Source organism: Staurois parvus, unplaced genomic scaffold (assembly GCF_062004578.1).
Source record: "Staurois parvus isolate SC_StPar_1 unplaced genomic scaffold, SC_StPar_1.0 ptg000013l, whole genome shotgun sequence".
NCBI classification, from domain to species: domain Eukaryota; kingdom Metazoa; phylum Chordata; class Amphibia; order Anura; family Ranidae; genus Staurois; species Staurois parvus.
This window is the reverse complement of record NW_028317809.1, coordinates 15980033-15996560: the sequence shown is the minus strand read 5'-3', so window position 1 is coordinate 15996560 and position 16528 is coordinate 15980033. Positions and strand designations below refer to the sequence as shown.

At 40.4% G+C, this 16528-nt stretch overlaps 1 protein-coding gene across 2 annotated transcripts in view; it reads left to right on the top strand.

Annotated features, from left to right (window-relative positions):
• CNOT6L (CCR4-NOT transcription complex subunit 6 like) overlaps positions 1 to 15599 on the top strand; it is an 89802-nt gene extending 74203 nt beyond the window's left edge. For both annotated transcript variants that reach the window (XM_089676187.1, XM_089676178.1), the window contains exons 12-13: positions 4736 to 4938; positions 6136 to 15599. In XM_089676187.1, coding sequence (XP_089532313.1) covers positions 4736 to 4938; positions 6136 to 6348 — 416 coding nt within the window. In that variant the 3' untranslated portion in view covers positions 6349 to 15599. The remainder of the gene's footprint in view (positions 1 to 4735; positions 4939 to 6135) is intronic.
• Positions 15600 to 16528: the final 929 nt, after the last annotated feature.

Below are 16528 nucleotides of genomic sequence, written 5' to 3'. Positions count from 1 at the left end.
AGGAGAGGGAGAGATTGAAGATGTGGGTGAGGGAGCGTAGGATGGAGGGGGAGGGAGGTTGTAGGAGTTGTGTGGGGATAGGGTCAAGGGGGCAGGTGGTGAGGCGGGCATCAGAGAGGATCTTGGAGACTTCTTTGATGGTAGTAAGGTCAAAGGTGCGGAGTGTTGGGGGAGCTTCAGTATGAGGAATGTAGGGTGGGGTGGGAGAGGAGGTCAGAGCAGTGGTGGGGCCGTGGGAGAGGGGTGTAGAGGGGGTAGCTGAGTGAGGGGGAAGGGGGTTGGAGGGAGTTTGAGCAGCGACGAAGTCCCTGTGGGTTATGTCGAGGGGGAGGGGGGATGAGGGGGTAGCTGTGTGAGAGGGGACGGGTTGAGAAGGCGTGTGAGTTGCGGCAATGTCCTTGCGAATTGTGTCAATCTTGTTTTTGAAGTGATTGGCAATCTCAAGGGCAGTAAGTGAGGTGCTGGGTGGAGGTGGGGGTGGCGAGAGTAGAGAGTTGAAGGTGGAGAAGAGTCGGCGAGGATTGGAGGAGAGGGCCTTGATGAGGGACAGGAAGTAGGCTTGTTTGGCAGTATGGAGGGAGGAGGTGTAGGTGTGGAAGGCAGATTTGTATCGGGTGAAGGCTTGTTGGGATTTGGTTTTGCGCCATAGTCGCTCCAGGGCACGACTGTGTCGTTTGAGGGTTTTGGTGTGATCAGTCTGCCAGGGCTGGAGCGGTCGCGGTCTGATGTTGCGTGTGGTTAAAGGCGCTAGTGAGTCCAGGGCTGTTGACAGCGCATTGTTGTAGGCGGTCATAGCCAAGTCGGGGCAGAACGGGGAGGATGCGGTCATGGAGTTGATCAACTGCGGAGTGGAGGGAGGCAGGGTTAAGGTTGCGGAGGTTACGGCTGGTAGTAGTGTGACATTTGGAAGGGTAGGCATTGGAGGATGAGGAGATAGAGAAAGTAATCAGGTTGTGGTCAGAGAGAGGGAAGGGGGTGTTAGTGAGGTTGTGGGGAGCGCAGCGGTTGGAGAAGACGAGATCAAGGATATTACCGTCGGAGTGGGTGGTGGATTGTATGCACTGTGCAAGTGCAAAGGAGGAGGTTAAGTGGAGGAGACGGGCTGTGTCCGGGTTGTCAAGGTTGACAGGGATGTTGAAATCCCCAAGGATGATAGTGGGTAGCTCAGAGGAGAGGAAGAAGGGTAGCCAGGAGGAGAAGTCTTCCAGGAAGCGGGGTATGGATCCAGGAGGCCGGTATATCACAGCAATCTTCAGGGGGGTTGGGGAGAATAGTCGGACGCAGTGGGCCTCGAAGGAGGAGAAGGATAGGGAGGGGGGGTTTGGGAGGACTCGGAAGGTGCTCAGCGGTGACAGGAGCAGGCCAACCCCACCACCTTTACGACCGTTGGGCCTGGGTGCGTGGGTCCAGGTGAGACCGCCGTAGGAGAGTGCAGCAGGGGAGGTAAAGTCAGTGGGCTGGATCCAGGTTTCCGTAATCGCCAGGAGGTTGAGGGAGCGGGAAACAAAGAGGTCGTGGATGGCGGTAAGCTTGTTGCACACCGATCGGGCGTTCAGGAGTGCACATGAAAACGGGGGGGAGATTTTAGGGAGCAGGGGGACAGATACTAAGTTGCGGGGGTTGCGGCAGGACGTGGAGGCGGGAGGGTTTTGTGCGGGTGAGGGAGGTGGTGGAGGGATATGAATGGATCAAAGATTAGCCAAAATGGCAAAGACTTAGCCAAGAAGGTCTAATTGTTACAGTACTCACAGGCAACTTTAGACACCTGTGTGAAGCCAAGAAATAGGCAAGAAGCCCCCGCAAAGTCCCACTGTTGAAAAAACGACATACGCTGAAGAGGTTACAATGTGCCAAAGAACACATTGACTGGCCCAATGAGAAATGGTGCAGTATTTTGTAGACTGATGAAAGCAAGATTCTTTTTGGGTGTGGGGGCTGCAGTTTGTCAGAAGATCCCCAAACATGGAATTCAAGGCACAGTACACAGTAAAGAGAGTGAAGCATGGTGACGCAAGCATCATGATATGGGGATGTTTCTCATGCTATGGTGTTTTGGGCCTATTTATCATATACCAGGGATCATGGATCAGTTTGAATGCGTCAAAATACTTTGCAGGGCGGCAGTGGAGCGCAAAAGCACGTTTTAAAAATTGCTCTGCGCTCCCGACACATTCGCGGGTAGGGGGCGCGCGCGCTCCCGCCGACCCGTGGGTGACACGATTCGATCCAGGAGGGATCAATCATTAGATTTCAGCCTGTGATATCTGGCTGAAATCACATGATCGGTCCCTGTCCTATCCTGTCCTGTGTTGACATTTACACAGGGCAGGATATGATGTCATTCTTCTCTGCCTGGACACATTCCGTTCCAGACAGAGAAGAAGACACAGTAAACGTGAGTAAAACAGCACACATTTACAGTTAGAACACTCTAGGTCACATTTAACCCCCTGATCGCGCCCCCCCCCACCCCCACCCCAGTTAACCCCTTCACTGCCCTGTCTCCAGTGTCACTGATCAGTGAAGCGATTTTTACTGATCACTGTATCAGTGTCGCTGGCGACTTCCGATAGTTAGCGCCCCTCCCAGATAGCACCAGTTTGCCCGCTAATACATCAGTAGTCCCGTTTAACCCCTTGATCCCCCCCCCCCCCCCCAGTTAACCCCTTCACTGCCCTGTCACCAGTGTCACTGATCAGTGAACCAATTTTTACTGATCACTGTATCAGTGTCGCTGGCGACTTCCGATAGTGTTAGCGCCCCTCCCAGATAGCGCCAGATTGCCCGCTAATACACCAATAATCATTAGATTTCACTGATTAGATGAACCAATTTTTACTGATCACTGTATCAGTGTCGCTGGCGACTTCCGATAGTGTTAGCGCCCCTACCAGATAGCGCCAGATTGCCCGCTAATACACCAATAATCCCGTCTAACCCCTTGATCGCGCCCCCCCCCCCCCCCCCCCATTGAGTTGACCCCTTCACTGCCCTGTCACCAGTGTCATTGATCAGTGAACAGATTTTTACTGATCACTGTATCAGTGTCGCTGGCGACTTCTGATAGTGTTAGCGCACCTCCCAGATAGCGTCAGTTTGCCCGCTAGTGCACCAGCAATCCCATTTAACCCTTTGATGGCCCCCCCCCCCCCCCAGTTAACCCCTTCACTGCCCTGTCACCAGTGTCCTTGATTACAGTGAACAGATTTTTACTGATCACTGTATTAGTGTCACTGGTGACTTCCGATAGTGTTAGCGCCCCTCCTAGATAGCGCCAGTTTTCCCGCTAATGCACGGGATTTTTTTTTACCAAAAACATGTAAAAGGATGTAAATTTCGTTTGGGTGCAGCATTGCATGACTGCGCAATTATTTGAATTAGTGCAGCGCTGTATAGCAAAAAAAGGCATAAATTGCAGTATCTATACCATAGTTTGTAGACGCTATAACTTTCACACAAAGCAATCAATATACACTTATTCAGATTTTTTTTTACCAAAAACATGTAGCAGAATACATTTTGGCTTAAATTTATGACTAACTTTGAGTTTACGATATATTTGTTCTAGCTGAAAGTAGAAAATATTTGGTTTTTTTTCAAAATTTTCGTGTTTTTTTTGTTTATAGCGCAAAAAATAAAAAGCGCACAGGTGATCAAATACCACCAAAAGAAAGCTCTATTTGTGTGAAAAAAAGGACGTAAATTTCGTTTGGGTACAGCATTGCATGACCGCGCAATTATCATTTGAATTAGTGCAGCGCCAAACAGCAAAAAAAGGCCTGGTCATTAAGGGGGGTAAATCCTCTGGAGCTCAAGTGGTTAAGAGGTCATGTTGCCTTATGCCGAAGAGGAAATGCCCTTGAAATGGGTTTCAACAAGATGACACCAAACACACCAGTAAGCGAGCAGCATCTTGTTTCTAGAGCAAGAATATTAATGTTATGGAGTGGCCAGCCCAATCACCGAACCTTAATCCAATAAAAAACGTTGGGTGGCGTCAAAAATGCTGCTTCTGTGGTAAAATCAAGAAATGCAGGGGAATTGTGGAATGTCGTGCAATCGTCCTGGGCTGGAATACCTGTTCACAGGTGCCAAATGTTAGAGAGCTGCTTCACATCTGTGTTGCATGGAGTCTAACTGTGGTTATACAACTAAATATTGAGTTATTCACAGGAAAGCTAAATCTTTAAGCATTTTTCAGTTTATACAGTAAATGTTTGAGTTTGTAAAGAAAAATGCAGACACTATTTTTTTTTTTTTTTTTGTTCAGCCTAATATTCCTTTTTCACTTTCTGTGAGGTAATAACACATTTGAAACACTCTATTTTGAACACAACTGTATTAGACTAGTACATTTAATTTGTACATTTTAGTTCATCCATAAAAAGTGTTAGCTCAATTCCAAATTTGTCTCTAGGTCATTTGTTAGTAATGGTTTTTCTTAGTTGCTCAACAAGAGTGTTGGTTAGTGTTCTGACATTTAGATGGCTGCTAGTGAGAATTTTGAAATATATGTATGACTTGTTGCCTAAAAAATGTGAAATTCATATTAAATTACTCAGGTAAACTAATGTTAATTTGATGAATTTCATATATCCTACCAATAGAGGTTATACCCCATCTCCTTGAGAATGTTTCCCAATTTTCACGTACAGTGCTGAGAATGTGTAATCAGTTTTGCAATTTTTTTTTTTTTTTTTGCCCAGCATTTTTTACATTTTGTTTTGTGCATCAGGTGTGGTGGAGTATTTGACAAATGGAGGGGTAGCTGACAATCACAAGGACTTTAAGGAGCTACGATACAATGAGTGTCTCTCAAACTTCAGCTGCAATGGAAAGAATGGGACCCCGGATGGACGAATTACTCATGGCTTCCAACTGAGGAGCGCCTATGAAAACAACTTGATGCCTTACACCAATTACACCTTTGATTTCAAGGTATGTCAATTTATATACTGTATTATGATTAAATTTGGTCTGTCTTCAAGGTGGCATTATAAAGAATTAAAAACATTTTTCTCAGATCTTTAGCAATATTTATCCTTTGCCATACTTTCTGTAATAAAGCTTATGTGGGGGTAACGGTCCCCTTGGGCTGTAGTGGTAGTATTGCAGTTAAACTGCCTGTCACCACAGCTCAAAGTGGAACTAAACTCCCAACTTATTTTATGCATTCCCATCCCTCTTCCACAAAAGCTAATAATTATTTTTTTGTACTGTTTATTTTTGTGATGCTAAGCAGCACTTCTGGGTTTCCAGCCTAGGCTGGGCCCCATTGCTGTGAAATGGCTATCCCAGAAGGCAATGAATTACTAAGGCTTGACTGTATGTATGGTATATGTGCACATGCACCTAAATCCTGCCACTAGTCTAGATATCTGGAAGATGCCAGCAACCTATGTGTACCTTCTTGTGTCATGGCTAATGAGTGCTTACTGAGCCTTGTAAATGAGGTGGTGCAGTCTCCAGACATTAGTATTCCAAGCATGCAAAAAAAAAAAAAAAACAACTCTTTCCTGCCACGTGATTTGGTTATTTTTAAAGTGAACACTGCTTCACCTTATTTAAGCTCAGTGGACATTCACTTTAAACTGTCACACCCCCACCCCCCACCCCCCAGCCCCTTTTACACGAATGCTCTGTCTTTCCGGTAGACCTGATTGGAACCTCCATTTCCTATGGACTGGTGGGTGTAAATGGACACCGAACCTGATCCCTAAAACAAACTGATGGGAATCTGTATCGCCCCTTCCTCCCGCCTGGCCTGATCGGTTTGCAGTCCTATGTAAATAGACAAGAGGTTTACATCCAACCACCTATAGAGGAGAGCGGGCTCCATCCATGTACGCTCTGTATAAGCAGAGTGGACACTTGACCTGTCAGCTGCCTGCTCACCAGGGATCAGCAGACCAATCTCCTGCTGAGCCGGCAGATGGCAGGCGGAGTCCACCCCATATGAAAGGGCCTAATATACTTGACAACTTTTATAACATGCATATAGGGATTTTCATTTTATGCTTTTTCAACAGCTAGGGTTTTGTAGTAACAAAACCCCTAAATTTCACTTTTTGCTTGTCTTTGAGCTGAATTCTGATATTCCCTTCATGTATTTTTTTTTTTTTTTTTGCACTTTAGGGTGTCATTGACTACATCTTCTATTCCAAGACACACATGGACGTTCTTGGCGTCCTGGGGCCTTTAGATCCTCAGTGGATGACGGAGAACAACATCACTGGCTGCCCTCACCCCCATATTCCTTCTGACCACTTCTCACTGTTAACGCAGCTGGAACTCCACCCTCCACTTCTGCCTCTTATTAATGGAGTACATTTGCCAAGCAGGAGGTAGTGCTGGCTGACAGCTGGGCACTTGTTCTCATGGACCTGTATACCTGTAAAAGAATCTGTAGGAGTGAAGTATGGCCAACCTTAAGCTGCTTTCTCACGGCTCCTTCCCTCCTGTCAAAGCCGTGGCTCTGCATTTTAATGCAGGGGGGCAATATTTGGAATTAGGGCTGGTACAAAAGCTGTCCTCCTCCCAGCTGTGTATTTTGTTCATTTTTAAAAAAAGCTTAACTTTTTTTTTTTTTTCCCCCCCATATTTTCATTCTGTTTTTTGTCTTGTACATGATCAAGATACTGTTAGCAACTTCACGACTGCTAGATACAAGACATGGTTTCACTCTTCCTTTTTTTTTTTTTCCCCCCATGTAATTAGTTTCTCTCTTCTGATTACTTAGCAGTAGTCATAACTCCATTTTCCACTGGTATCCTAAGAAAAAATTGGTTATGTTTAGACTGTGAAAAACTGACATGATTCACCCAGTTAACAAAGGTTATATTGGCTTTTCTTCATCCAATCAAGCACAATCTGACTAATATGTTTGTGGTTCTCTTGCACCTCTGCATCATTGTGTATAGTGGGTGCAAGAGGTAGTTGGGAGCATGTAAATGGTGTGTGATAACCGCTGGCTGTGAAGAGAACCTCATTTTTTTCAAGCAGCAATTATTTATTTTTATTTCCTTGCTTTCACCAATGAAACATTGCTTTTAGTACAAGCATCCTTGCTTATTAGACATGCATTAAATGCAGCATTTTTTTGGGGGGGGGGGGATTTTTGGATTTAGGCCAAAGGAATGTTTGATGTAATAGATTTATAACCAAAGATGTCACTTATATCTGCAGTCCTTGCCATGACACTTTTTTTTTTTTTTTTGCTCCATCCATGTATCAATTAGCTTGAACAACCTTCAGCATTCTCTTCAGAGCCAGATGGCATCACAGTTTGAGGAGTTGAATGTCAGACCACCAAATTTTGAGCATTGTTGTGTTACCAAACATAAATGGTGAGCACAGTCATGACAACACACGGGTAATACAGGCACACTTGTATATACAGATCTTATTTCCCATGTTTACTACTCTCACCTAAGACATAAGCACTGGTAGTTTACATTTTTTTATACGCTGGGATGTTGCTTTATCTAAATAGGCAGTTCATCAATGTTCTCCATTGCAAAGATTCTAGGCACATTGAAAACAATATGACATTTTGTTTTTAGATCTTACCTTCCCCATTTAGTTTCAGCAGTCTCTATTCAATTTATATTTTGTAGTGAGTGAGGTCTTCAAAAATGTATGGACACCTGGCCATGAAGGGGTTAAACATTCTTGCAAGTTGTCTTAGATGAATAGCATTGCACTAGTTGGAAGGCCTCTAGCTGCAAACATTTTTGTCCTGCTTTTTGCTGCTATGTTTTTAAAACTGATTTTAATCAAAATTTTCAATGCACTTTATTGTTCTGTGTACCATAACGTGATCACTTCCCAGAAGTCATGTTTTTTTTGTTCTTTTTTTCTTTTGAATGAATGTTTTAATAAAAAGGTCCATTTGGAATTGGCTCTATAAGAGGAGTGCACACCAGATTCACCAGTTCAGCCATTAATGGTAGCTTCCACCTGCTTGTGGACCATCCTACATACAGCTTATACAGAACCGTTTAGCATTGTCTTATAAATGACATGTCTTGACCACCACCTCTCCGAAGTGCCTCTGTGAATATTTTTCGAGATCCGTGAATGCAGATATTTTTCATATGTGCATTTTTATTTTTTTTTGGGTGCACATGGTTTCCCAGTCTTTGAAATTTAAGATTTGAAGAATTGCTGCTTTGGCATGCTTTGGAAAACCTTTATGGAATAGATATTTAAACATTTGTAGACCAGCAACCAGAAGCTGTAGTTTGAGAGCCTGCCTTCCATCTGTGCACCTGTGAATTTCCCAGTCTTTGCATTGGCTGTGTAGTGAATTTAGTCCATTTGTTTGTTGGGATAGATTTATGGTCAGTATTAAGTCAACTGTGATACTGATGTATATCACTGGTACCTTGGATTTCAACTTGTGTGCACTGTATTACAGTAAGTAGGTTTACTCTGTCATAGCTTGTCATGTGTGCCTTTGTTTCCTGTAGCTTTGGTAATGTCATCTGTCAGAAAAGGTTGTCCTGTTTTTTTTATCCAGCTTGTCCAAAACTGTTTGACAAGAGCCTTTTCCTCAAATGCTCAAATGAAAACTAAATATTCTAAAAAAGTATTCTATAATCCCTATTATTTCTATTGTCAAACAGATCCAAGGCATAGGCAGGGTTTCACCATCAGAACAGTTTCTTATTATGGTGAAAGCTGTTGTTGACACGGACTCTCAGCTTCATGCATCTTGAGCACATTTTAAAGCATTTAAGCTGCATCCATTAAATCACAGCCTGTAGATAAATGCTGTTGTGAAAACCAAGTTATTTGTCTTGGGCCTAATTTTTATAAAGTTGCATGAGGGTGTTTTTCTCAGTCTGTGTTCCATAGCAACCATTCAGGTTCTCCCTTCGTGTGAAGAGAGAATTGGTTTGGTTTCGGCAGGGTGACACTGAAGAGTAAGAACCGTTTCATGCACTTTAAACCTTGTGCTTGATATCTAATGTACACACTGCACTCAGAATTTACCAAGAGCAGTCGTATCCAAAAGATGTGTCGGAATGATTAAGGGTACAAACCCAAAGGCTCAATGTAACATCTTAGAGGTTGTGAGGTAAAAACTGTTTAAGACTGTCTGCATTTACTATTTCTCAGGTACTGTACATACTATTTTCAAAGTGTATATAGAAAATGACCGGACAAAAGATTACGGTCTTGGTAGTCTGCTCCGTGTGGTGTTTTTTTTTTTTTTTTGAGAAAAGTTTTGTGTATTGTAGCACAAAAAAATCTGTGTACATCTGGAGGCCTGGCATGTTGTATTAACATTCACATCTGGAGAAGAGGACCCTTCTGTAAAAAAGAAAAAAAAAAAAATACCCATATTGAAAAGTTTTGTTGCATGTGCATCATTAACTTCACTTAAATGGGCATCATCGAGCTAAATGTTACACTGCATTGATATTGTCTTATAGCAATATAAATTCACTCTTCAAACAAGCCACCATTTTGTGGATTCCATTTGGACTAGGTAACAGACTGTGTACTTGGATTATATAGATAAGACATCACAAAGTCCTTGTAATGCCACCGTGACATATTGTGACCTGTGGTTTTCTATTGAAACAACATTATAGGCATAACCACAGTGTATTTAGTAGGCTGTGCCCATTACCATTAATATTGCAGTGGTACATTGATAGCAGAATAAAAATGATCAGTTTTTTGTACATTGGCAATCTATATTTTTTTTTCTATGTCCAGGATTTTAAAGTTTATACATTTAGAGGTAATAAAACATATTGTGAGCTATTTTATAAAGACGTTCTGTGATTTTTAACTGATCGAAGCTGCTTTATGTTACACAAATAAAAATTTAGATTTCTTCTGTTTTTAACCCCTTCACCACCAGAGGTCAAGACAGTTTGCAGACCCCTCAAATCAAAAGGATATACTTTTGTTTGCCAAAAGTGGTCTATATTGCGCACCCTTTTTCCTTACTTTCATTGATTTTCATTCATTCAGTCCATACCTATATCTATCCCTGCAAGCAGATTTCATGTATTTTTATTGCTAACATAAACTTGGTGGGACCTGGTAGGAGAAACTGGATCTGAATTCAGAATATCCTATAGTGTGGGTTTTGTCTTGATATCCATTTTTTGGTCCCTCTCAATGGTTGCCCTGTACATCAGACTAGTCATGTGATCTCAATGATTGTAAAGACATTCATAAATAAACCTTTTTTTAATGACTTTAACTGACGTAAATAAATGGAAAATGACATATGCAAAATATTGTGTTCAAAGTCTTCTAACACTTCATATGATCACTTTTAAGGAGTGAATTTGCTTAAGGAAGAACGTTTGCACTGACAGTGTTTAACCCCTTCACGCCGGCGCCTCCCGGCCCTTTAAGGGTTTCAAAAGCCAGGGGGTGGGGTTTAGGGTCATGACCGCAAATGTGCGGTCGCTTGGCGTCTAGGCCCAGACGCCGGGAGGCAGCACATTTGCGTTTGGCCAACGTGAAGAGGTTAATATACGTCGGGATATTTTACCAAATATCCATTTAAAAGGGTCAGTCTACACAAAACTGATATTTGTTTTGGCAGATACTAGATAAAATAGCTGGGAGCTCCTCACATTGAGTTTTTGAGATCCCTGTGCTTAATTTCTTGGATGTGTACACCTGCCATGGCTATTTGGGGGGGTCGCAATTCTTGCTGCTGGATTTTTTTCATTCTATATTATACTCAATGTGAAGGAAGGTTCTGGAACACAGAAGGATGGGTGCTCCCAGCTGAATAAGAACAGAGTTTGGAATTGGGGCAGGGGGTTCTTGCTGTTGAAATATCCAAGCCCTTGGCCTATCATGATACCTTTTAATTAAAATTTGGCTTTTCAAGGGACTGACCCTTTTTTTATTTGACTCCTTAAATACTGGTTTCCCTTGGTCAGTGCAAAAGAGTAGTCCTCTAGTAAATTATACTGTGTATTTCTGGTTTGTGTTTTTGTTTTGTTTTTTTCCACTGTTTTACATAACATTCTATGATGCTTTGCTGTGAAGGCACATAATTTGAGTACATCATTGCCTTTTTGTATATTAAAGTAAAACCCCAGTGTTTTTTTTTTTTTTTTTTTTTTTGTTTTTTTTTTCCCCCCCCAGTGGGAATAAGCAGCATCCCATAATCCAGATATTTTCCATTTTCAGTTTAGCATATTGCTAAGGATGCCCTGGCATCAGGCTGCCTGTAGTAATTTTATTTATTTTTTGCATATTGTGGTTTGCAATCTTGCCCTATTGGCTTTTTTTTTTTTTTTTTTTTTTTTTTTCAAATATAACTGGAGGTTTTTCTTTAGGTGTTGAAATGTGTCTATCTAGAAAAGCATGCATACTATGTTGGTCAGTGGACCTATACAAGCAAGTTCCCTGATGATCATTTTCATTGACTGCTCAAAATCTAAATTTTGTTTTTACCAAACTAGAAAATGTTTTTGTTCCCCCTCCCCATTTGTCCGTTCACTTTCATCCAGACTGGATGCAGTAAGTGTTGTGTGTCGCACCTTTTGGCCTGAATGACCAATATGTGCAGTTTACTCATGTTGTTCTTCCCATGTACCTCCAGTCCTGGAATTGGCACCACAATGCATAAAACCTTTTTTTTCCAGGTTTCCCTAAACCATGAAATTTTGACCTCCCTCCCTATAAAAGTGTACTAGGCTACTTCTATTACATAGGAGCACATTCTCTGTAATTGTAGTGGCTGTTGGCTCTTTATGTACATTTAGACATTTCTTCCCTTAATTTGATGCATTTTATAAATATTTCTATTCCTAACACATTTCCATGGCGGCTGTTGAATAATATACCTTATACGTTGATCCTGTCTGTGCCACCATTGGAATCAATTTCCTGTATAAAATAAATGGTGTTATGTATTACCTGACAGATAACAAGACTATCAGCTGGTAGAATTTTGTTTTGCTTTTGGTCTGTTCGTTGTGTTTCAGCTTCATGTGCTAAGCCAGCCTCTAAACAAATTGTTACAGCTGCCTACCTATATATTGCCCTTAGACAGGTGGGAAAGTTGTACCTAGAGTTTAAGTGTTGGGCTTCCTGCAGCTCCCTCAGGGCCTGTACAATTACTGGAATTTGGTTTTGATTAGTGTCCTATGCTCATCCAGATCTCACAAGTATCTGGTTGTCATGGTTTTTTTTTTTTTTTTTTTTTTTTAACCAGCAACACTGCCTATGAAAGCAGAAAATAAGTAAAAAAAAAAAAATAAATAAAAATCTTAACCCTATTTCAGGGTGATGATTTTTTAAGTGATTTTATGTAATAAAATGTATGAGATAGCTATTTTCTATTTTCTGTGTATTAACATGGTGAAAAGATTGTCGATTCTGTTATACAGTATCCTCAGAACTGGCACAACATAGTCACATCTTTTTGATATACTTTCATCTCTGAGAGTTATATATAAATATATATTTTTGTTTTACACCCGAGGCTCAAATATTTTTCAATAAAAATGAAACCGTGGAGAAAAAAAAAAACTTTTTGCGGGCATGTTTTAACATTTGAGCCAGCTCAACCTCCACCATCAATGTGCTTGTATGTATAGGATGTAGTGGCATTGTAAAATACTGTTCTAAAGCTACACTCTTTTATATTGCTGTAGTGAAATCTATTTGTTTGATGTCACCAAGAACTTCATAGTGATTTTTGTAATGAACCATAAACCTTCATTGGTGTTTTTTGCTTCAAGTGAAGCTGTGCATTGGAAACCATTTACCTTTTTCTACCCCCAAGCCATGTCTCATGGCTTTCGTTACTTATCAGATATGATTGGCTCTTCTGACTTTTAAACATTTACTCAGCATGGTATATGTTACTTGGTATCTCCCTGAACGTTTCTCATTTTTCTAACCTATACTTGCCATTTGCTTTAAAATGTGACGCTCTCCTTTAGAAAGTAATTTTAGAGTCCCTTTTTGCTTTGCTAATTTTGTCCACTAAAGAACCAAGCACTCTGTGGCTACCATTTTTTAATGCAGGACATCTAAGATTTCTGTACAGCAAACCTGAAGCTTATAGTTTACAAAATATTCATCACTTGACCACAGAAATCTGGTTCTCGCACACCGCAGTAGCATCAAGTTTATAGTCCAATGGCAAGTAGTTTTGAATCGTACATATCATTACTGTTAAACTTTTTTCCCATCGAATCATGCCCAAAAGTGTGTTTTATAATTAAGATTGCAATAAACCTTTTTGTTCCCACTGGCCATTCGTAATCCTGTGTGTTTTTCGTTAAAACAGTGCATTCATTTTTACTTTGAAGTTGCCAAATTAATTTGGTTATTTCACAAAACAAGAGGAAATAAAGCTTTGTTCACAAAATCTGAAAAGTGTTTTACACAGCCTTTTTACAGTGCAATGTAAAACTTGACTTGGGTTGCCCTGCAAATTCTTTTGTTGATGCCTTTCATCGTTTTCTATTTGCCCGCTGTTCAACGCAAAGCATTCCGTAATGTGCAAAATACACTTCTCTCATTCTGGGTAAAACCGCTTAATATTTAGTAATATCTTTTAAGGAATTCCTTTTATAAATCCTGGGTGTTTTCAAGGAAACCTGCCAGGAAAAATCTTTAGACTGCCACTGTAGATTTTAATTTTAAAGGTGCAAGCCTCCAACCAGGACTGTCATTGTTGCTGCACTTCCTAGAGTGCCTGATCTGGAATACGTTTGCAACAATTGAGGTCAGTAAACAACCTGTATTGTTCCAGCTGGGTGACTTGCAGGATGTTGTAGCAAGGAAGCTCACAACCCTTGCACCTGCACCTTAACTTGGCAAATGACCATTTCCTATAAATTAAAAAAAAAAAAGTGGGAAAATTTCAAGGATAAAGTATTTTGTGTGTTATGGAACAGGTCATGTTGGAATGTTTGGTTTAGCTTGTTGGGGCCAGGTGCATACCAAAAGTTCAAATCTTCTCAATGAGTTTAAAAATGAACAAATATCTTCACACTGAGGTTTACATATATTCGTGTTAAAAGCTAGATTGTCCTGTTCTAGCATAAGTAGACAATTCTAAGAATCCTAAATCTTTCCTCCTAGAATTTTTTTTTTTTCCCTTCCTTACCTGGCTGGGTCCTAAGTGGGTAATAGGAGAAGCTTGACTGTATAAAGTTGAACATTTGTATTTATTTTCTTCAAACAGTGTAGTTGTATTTCATCATGCTGTAAACCAGCTGAGCGGCCAGTTGAATATTCCAACTTAACCTTAAGTGAAATGACCCTTTTTAAAACATTAGTTTTTTTTTTTGTGAGACACCAGTATACTTTCTTCTGTAAAACTTGTGTGGAAGGTAGGTTTTACGTTCCGTTATTTATTATTTTTTTAAGCATTTTATATTTCAGACTGTACAGCCAATCTAGCTTGTAATTTTATCCCCTTAATTGACACCTCAATTCTTTGCACACTTTTGTATATTTCTGCATCCGCAGCTGCATTTTACTGTTTGTTATAGTATCTGATGTGCTAAGCTCAGGACCATGTCATAGATTTAACATATAATGTTTCTCTAAAATCACCAAATCATGTGTTTTGCACTGAAATTTGTTTCCCAACTTCCCCCATCCCCCAAAATGTCACCCCATAACCTATCCGGTATAGTAAATTGATATGATTTTTAAGTTTAGCAAAGTCAGAATTCTTTGTATAGCTGGATATTATTGTATTTTACACAACTGCATCACATAGAATTGTCCATTTTCTACACAAAGGGATAGGCATCCACAATTTTAAAAGGGGTTAAAATGGAATGTATTCTCAACCTTATGTATGAACATTGCACTAGATTTCATTTTTGTTTTGATAATTGCCTGCAATGTAATTGTGGATGACATGACACTGGTGCAATAACTGTTCTGTTTTTAAAGGGGATGGTCCTTGAACATGTGCATTTTTCACCTCCCCTCTAAGCATGTTTTCCCTGTTTTACATTGACGGCAGGCTTTATACAACTGAGTTTGAACAAAACAGTGCCTGAGCTTACCACTCATTTAAAAAATGTACAGCTATGTTCTGAGTCAGTGGAACAGAAAAAATATTGCTAAGTGTGGCTTTTATTTTTGTTACACAGTATGAATATGCAAAACTACTTAAAACATTTCTTTCAACTGATTTACAGCAGTGGGTCTTTGTTACAGTACTTTCAGGAATGTATCTGTAATGGATTAGCTATCACCAGCCATTTTAAAACTTTTGTATTTACTGCAGTTTAACACAAGAGTCTGGATCGCACAGCTGAGGTATTTTTGGGCAATATGTAATGTATAAAATCTGCTGTGTGCTCTGGAAACTCATAGTATTACAAATGTGAACAATACAGAATCCAGCCTAAATGTTGCACTGTTAGTCCTGCTTTCTAGACTTGTGGCAGCTGAAGAGAAGAGAGGTACCGAAGAACCTCAAACTACTATTTCTGATGACAAATTACTTTATCCATTTTGGAGTTCGGGTACTGCTCACACATGATGTATAGGGCTAAATAATTGCTTGTTTCCTTGTGTACCTTTTTTTACCCCCATCTATGTAGGCAATAAAAGGCCATTTTGCAACTGCATATTTCTTGTCATACATTTTTTGAGTGTTGGTGTTTGTAGTTAGTTCATTCTTCTCCCCTCTAATGAGGTTTAAATGTTCATGAGCTACCAATACATCACTTGTCATTCCAAGTTGTGGCTCTGATCTCCAAACTTCAGTATAAGGGCTACATTTTACAAATTTTCACAGGCCGAGAAAAATCTTTAGACCCCTTTTCACATGGGCATTAGCCAATCAGTCATGTTTTTTCAAAGGAAAAACTCTGTTTACATCAGTTTTCAGTTCAGTTTGTTTACACTTCCGTTTTTATATCCGTTCAGTTTAAATCAGTCTACATCTGTTTTTGCATAGGGTTTTTACTTGTTGGCGAGACCAATCGGAGGTGACAAAAGTAGAACCAATTTTTTATTTTTTTGCCTAAAAAGACATAAATGAAACTGATGTAAATGAATTGCATCTGTTTACATCTGTTCTGATCTGTTTTCAATGGGTTTTGATCATACTCTTGTACCTTTTTTACAAAAACTGATCGTAACAGACACAGATGTAAATAGATAATCATCAGTTCACATCCGCTGGTCCATAGTAATACATTGCGGTCTGTCCATTTTTCATCCAGCCAATGACAGATGAAAAACAAACTTGCTGCCCATATGAAAGGGGCCTATCTAAATGAGAGAATCGGATTTAAATCAATGAATTTAGGTTTATTCTTTCATGGTATGATTTAGAATAGAAAAAAATAGTACAAGGCAAAAATTCCAAATAGGTTTCAGCCCTTCAGGGCCCCCTTATATCAAAGTGTAAAATTGTACTATACATTAGTACCCCTCACTTAAGATTCCGCACAAAAAAGTCCCTTTCACATTAGAAGGTTGAATTTTACCTGCTGGCTACAGTTTTGAGTGACCCTGCACTAGATGAATGTCTTAAAGTTGATAAATGTCC